We start from the raw sequence: 6,171 nt of genomic DNA, 5'->3' as shown, positions 1-6,171 counted from the left end.
TGGTCCTGTACGATTTCCATAATCTGATTTCTCAACATGACGTTGGGGGTCATATGGAATCCTTACAGGTTGGTTGACCGGTTGATTTGCTTGAGGCCTGATATTTGGTCCTTGATTAGGAATAAAGTTACCATGATTTGGGTCATTGTTACTATTAGTCTGAACATTTATTCTCTCATTAACACGTGGGGTATTTTGCCCGTTATTTAGGACATTATCTCTTACATTTGGATTACCCCCCAAGTTAGGCGTACCACTATCATTATTCTGATTTGGTATTACACCATCCCCTTGGTTTGAAGTAGAGGGACCAAAATGTGGTTCTACCCCTTGACTTGGATTTAGGACTGGGGGATTATGTCCCACAATTGTCCTAGTTTGAAAATGGTTTGCAAGAGGCGTAACTGGTTGACAAATTTGGCCTACTAACTTATTCATTATTTCATTCAAAGTATTCAGTTGTTTGACTATATTGTCATAATGTGCATTCTCATTCTGGATAAATCTTTCCATATTATGAATATTTCGAAGATTTACCTGTTCAACGACATGTTGTGTGAGTTCTCCAAGCAGTGCACGCATAGTTCGAGGACTCAACTCTGCCATTGATTCGTAACGACTGTTACTGCTCTGATTCTGTCCATCTGTTCATGGAGAGCTATGCTACTTCTCACATCGTTCGATCACAGACTGGACTCCTCCCTGATTTGCTGCTTTCTTATCGGATCTTTGAGGCATATTGTTTCACCTTTTGTATCTTTAATACCAAACACCACTGTCCCACTGGGCGTGTCAAATTGTTTCGCGCGGTTTAGTCACTAACAATTAAAAAGGAATCAGACGATTGTGTAAGGGACAAACCTTTTGAGACAAAATCCCAAAAAGGGGTGTTTTTATTGGCGATGACTTTACAATTGGAAAATAAAAACAGAATGCCTCCAAGGGGCGCAAGCACACGAGTTATTGAAAAAGAAGTTTTTAAATCTAAGCTAAGAAATTTAAAGTTACATATTCTCCATTTGAAAGTTTTTGATTCGGGGTCCTTTTGCTCTATATCTTTTCTTCCTTTTATACTCCCTGGATGATCTCTTCGTGATCAACTGCTTAAAAAATGCTTAATCGCTTTATAACTGCCCACTTTCCTCGTAGTGGCCAACTTATCATGGAACTGCATTCTCTAACTGCTGCCATTACTTTTTGTCGTTCAACCGTTTTCAATTGAATTCCTTTAATCGTGGAACGTGATAGAACTACCCAATAACTGCTTCATTAACTGCACTTTTGGGTAACCATAACATCTTATGTTTGCTAAGATGTTGGGCGACTCGAATGTTTGAACGAGAGCAGGGTCACAGCTCTGGACGACTGCATGGCAATTCGTTCGCTCAAATCTTGGGCGACTTGCAACTTTGGGCGATGGTGTTACCGCGTTCATGGGCTTCCCTATTTGGGCTTTTATCTTGCATTGCCTAATTGGGTCGTTCTTTGGACTATTTGATTTTGGGGATTTTTCAATTGTACTTCATTTCTTGGACTATTCGACTTGGGCTGAACTTTTCGTGTGTCAACACCTAAATATGCCTAGTTTCATATTGGATCAAAACCTACTGAATCTTTCTTTTAGAAGGTTTTGATCGTGGACTTATAATGCTTTTTGAATTCTTGTATATTACCTAAAAGCATCATAGTATTCCGTGATCCTTTTTAACACGTAAATTGCGGAATAAATCATGCTCAAATTCCACGTGAAAATAAGTTAAATACTATATTACAGTTGTGACGTAAGCCCCTACGAATGAAGCACGTCTAACATTGGGCCAGAATCCGTAAATACGCGGAGGACAAGATCTGTTTCGTTTGTTCAAAATCGTTAAAAAGTCGAATTTAATTTGGTGACAAGAAAACATTCATTTGATTGTGCCAGCTCTTCCAAAACCACTCCCGTGAGTCCGTGACCATGTTGAATTCTCAATAATAATTCATATTAAAACAAGTTTCAATAATATCATTGTCATGATTACACATGTACGGGATCGAATGATATCTCGATCTACGACGGGTACTTGTGAATTCAAGGATATTTCCAAAGGTACATATTTTTCTTAACGCAATGTTTTCGATTTTTCATTTTAAAATTCTTAAACATATGTTTGGAGATCCACAAGTATCACTTATTTATCTACTACTAATTTCTATTTATTTGTAATTTAAACCGTTTGTAAATATTTCCGGCACAATAATTTGATAGAACTTTTCTAAAATTTTATCAACTTCTTAATTGGTTAAAATTCAATTTTACCCGTCGTTATTAGGACAGAACCAGTTCAGCACAACAACAACAAAATAAAAATAAAAATCCATGTTTTAGAAAATTGTTAAACAACCCCACAATATAGATAGAGACCAAGCAACTACTAATAAGATAAATGTCATATCATGGAAGGAGGAGAATTACAGTTCCATCACGTAATTCAACTATTATTTTCAACTTTTTTCTCAATAAATTCCTTGTCTTTGAAAGAATGTCATTTTTTTAATTGAATTTACAAGAATTTTTTACAAGATAACAATACTAATTTTTCGAATGATACGAAATTTATCCTTTTTAGTAAAATAATCTCTAAAGGAGTATAAAATCATTATTTTAGTCTCGAGAGTGATCGTCATGAAATGTATTTTCTATTATAATAGAATGCCAAAAAAAAAAAAAAAAAAAAATTAGTTCCCATTTTTAAAAAAAAAAATTAGTTCCCAGTTTTATCTATAGATAAGATGGAACCAGATAGGCCACAAAATTGAGTATAATTTGTGTCACAACCATACTACCCAAAATTCTTATATATGGGGTCACATGTCGCATTGTTGCGATGGATTAATATAAAGCAATAAGTGAATAAATTATTGCATTAGAAATGCCACCGCCTTAAATGAAATAAAAATCGGTGGAATATCTTGGGTAGGATTTTATGAACTTTTTCCAAAATTTTAAATGCTTTTGCTGAGTTCTGGCAAGGTCAACTATTTATATGCCATTATTTCAAAGGAAAATGTGACATTGGTTAGGTTGGAAATAAGTATATTTTTTAATTAATTAGATTAATTGATATTATATAATAATATTAATTAATGGTCTAGAAGTAGTCCACAATTTACATTAGTTAATTCATTGCATTTGATAATAATATTCTTAAGTAATTAGCTGGGTTGCAATGGGATATCCAAAATATGATTTACATATTCAACGTCCATGGAGAAGAATTTATGATTTAAAAAAAATAAAAAATAAAAATTGTAAAAGACAGTAACATGATATCTGATTCAATTTTTGTTTTATCAAATGTATAATGAGTTTTTTTAAATCCAGGTACGTGGAGGTGAAGCTTGAATTTAAGAATTTTGTGAACTTTAATTTAATGATATGTTGAATAGGGGATAATGAATCGAGTTGAGCCAGCCACCCAAACTCAGCAAGGGGCCTTTCCCTTGAAAAGCCAAGTCGAGTCGGATAGTCGACGAGCTTTTTGAATTTTTTTCTTAGACATAATATAAAGAGAAACGACAGAAAAACTTAAACGCACTACAAAAAAGGAAATTAATTTAATGTAATTAAATAAGAATATAAGGGAAAAAGGACAGATTTGTAGGCAAGCCAATGAACCTACGATAGTTGGTTTGCGAAGCTCACGGGTTTTACTTGCGGAGTTCAGTTTGACACATGGACTTGTGATGAACTGAGCCGAGCTGGCTCACCAAGCAAGTGGGCGGCCAAGGCCAATTGCCAGCCTACACTAAACCACCTCATACATGTAATATAGGGCTTGTTCGATAATAATTTTGAAAATTGATTTTTTGACCGTTAGAGAGAAAAGTGAATCTTACCCGTGGGAGAAGAAGATAAAAATAACAGCTAATGGTCAAAAATTTAATTATTTGAAGAGAAAAATCAATACCAAAGGCACTTAATTTAAATTGTCAAAGAGAATATTCATATATTTTATTAAATTTTACCTTCAACAATAATTCCATAAATGTACTTCAACATGGACTAAAATAATATCCAATTACAAATGTAAGATAATTATATTGGTAATTATATAGTGTTAGTTGTTCAGAAACTTCAAAACTTGTGTATTTCATACTAGATTGGACTTAGTAATCTTCTTCGTGGGATAATGATTAATTCCTTCCACTAGAATTAATAAAGTTTGAGATAGTCTAATTCTTTCCCTGACTTGAACTAGTTCAATTTAATGGACATCGTCTCGAACAAGTTAAAATATTTGGTCTTCATAACTGAAAAGTTCAGTTCAAGTTCTTAGAATAATACTTTGTTAGCTAAGTTATTCTTTTATTAATATTTCAAAATAAATAAAGGAAAACATCCATAATCCATTGATCTGGAAGGCAATGTCTGTAAATCTCGTGTTTCTATAACAGATGAACTCATAATTTTGATAAAAAGAAACCCACGATCTCTCTGGGGTTCCAAGGAATAGCTAGTTATACAGACATGAATTTTAGTATAATATTTTTTGCACACCCGTGGCTACACTCTGTAGCACTGGACACAGACTCGTCGATGAACTAAATATTGAAAAATAAAAAATAAAATAGAAGAAAAGAGGAAAGGTGGAAATTCATACTCTTTGATCAATATTGCTTGCATGCATGCATGCATGCATGCGGTAACGTGAATGATAAATTTGGAAGATAAAAGCTGAAATGTTGAAGTGAGCAATAAAAGAGATTTTTGCTATGATTAAATAAATTAATCAATTATTCTCAAAGTAGAGCAGTTAGAATGCCACCAAACATATCTAATATTTATGATTTTTCAATTTTTATATTCACGTTTGTGACTTCCCTAGATAAACGACGTCCGAGGAACAAAATCCTAGACAAAATTGTCCATAAAAAGGTAACAAAATACAATATTAGAAATCGAATATTCAATATGCTGTAACGAAATTATTTCCATTATGATTTAAAAAATTACAAAACACATATATGATATATGTAACTTCTGTCCCACTTCCAAATAATTTGAAAGCAAAAAAGATTGAAAAACAAAATTAACTTTTTGTGTGTGATTTATGCATGCAGTAATTAATGAATCTAGTCTAGAGAATAGCAAATTTGTTTGAAGGTTTCTAAATTGTCCCTGAAGAGAGGAACGAAGACATCTATGCTTCCATCTTGTATGAAGGATGGAAGAAGAAATATCATGCCCTCTGTTGGGAAGAAAGAGGGCATGAAAATATAAGGCCCTCCACATCCAAAATCTAGCTCATAAAATGGAAACCTTAGCCAGCTATCAACCTCCAAATTAGGCCATAATATGGACTCTTCTGTATCAGCCACTGCATTTGGAACAAGTTCTTCCTCTTTTACCTTATGATTTGCGAAGTCGATGAACGATTTGAAATAATTGTCATTCACATTTACGACTGCATCATGAATGAGCTTTGTTGCATAGGGTAAAGGCTGGTTTAAAAGATCATTCACTTTGGCTTTTGGAAATGCCCAAAGTACCAAATTTCCAAAGTAGTTTGGAACTTTAGGGTTTAGCCGGTGGCGTCCGTCGACAGATATTCTCACTTGGGTGACTTCATGCTCACTTAGACTACGGGCCCTTGTTATGGTTCTCCAAAGATGTGCCAAAAGGCTCTCAAAAGTACTGAATGGCTTGTTGTTTCCATTCAATGAAGAAGCCTTGGACTTAAGCTTGGCAAGAAATGCTGTCGAGTAATGAACTTTGTGAGCCACAATGTCATCGACACCGTTATGGATTAGAGGATAAACTTTCTTTAGTTTTTTGTTGATATATTCAAATCCTTTATGCTCGAACTCGAATATAGGAGGGTCTCGTGGGGAGAATATTGTGCGATCATGCAAAGGGAGTGGATTAATTTCGAGTCCTCGACAAGCTTGGCCCCAAGCAACCAAGAAATTGCTAGTCGAGTGTCCATCAGCCACGAGGTGGTTTGCGGTGAATCCAACAACCAACGAGCCACATATAAAGGTTGTAAGTTGAACTTGAACAAGCTCCACCACACCCTCGAGGCTAGGGTGAAGGCTTAGCAAAGATGCCGAAGGTCTAAAGGGCATCACCTGATCAAGAGAGCGATCTACCGATGCCTCAACAAACTTAACACCCTCATCATTGAGAAG

General features: G+C 34.7%; 1 protein-coding gene across 1 annotated transcript; it reads right to left on the bottom strand.

The window, feature by feature from the left end:
* Positions 1 to 4,955: 4,955 nt before the first annotated feature.
* Positions 4,956 to 6,171, bottom strand: LOC111381127 (putrescine hydroxycinnamoyltransferase-like; the record flags this gene model as incomplete). The annotated part of the gene is made up of 1 exon (XM_023004868.1): positions 4,956 to 6,171. A coding segment is annotated over one exon (1,056 nt), but the record flags the coding sequence as incomplete, so codon positions are not given.

The sequence above is a fragment of the Olea europaea genome, unplaced genomic scaffold, assembly GCF_002742605.1.
Source record: "Olea europaea var. sylvestris unplaced genomic scaffold, O_europaea_v1 scaffold2260, whole genome shotgun sequence".
Lineage (NCBI taxonomy): Eukaryota > Viridiplantae > Streptophyta > Magnoliopsida > Lamiales > Oleaceae > Olea > Olea europaea.
Note: the sequence above shows the minus strand (reverse complement) of the source record. Positions and strands in the feature narration are given on the sequence as shown.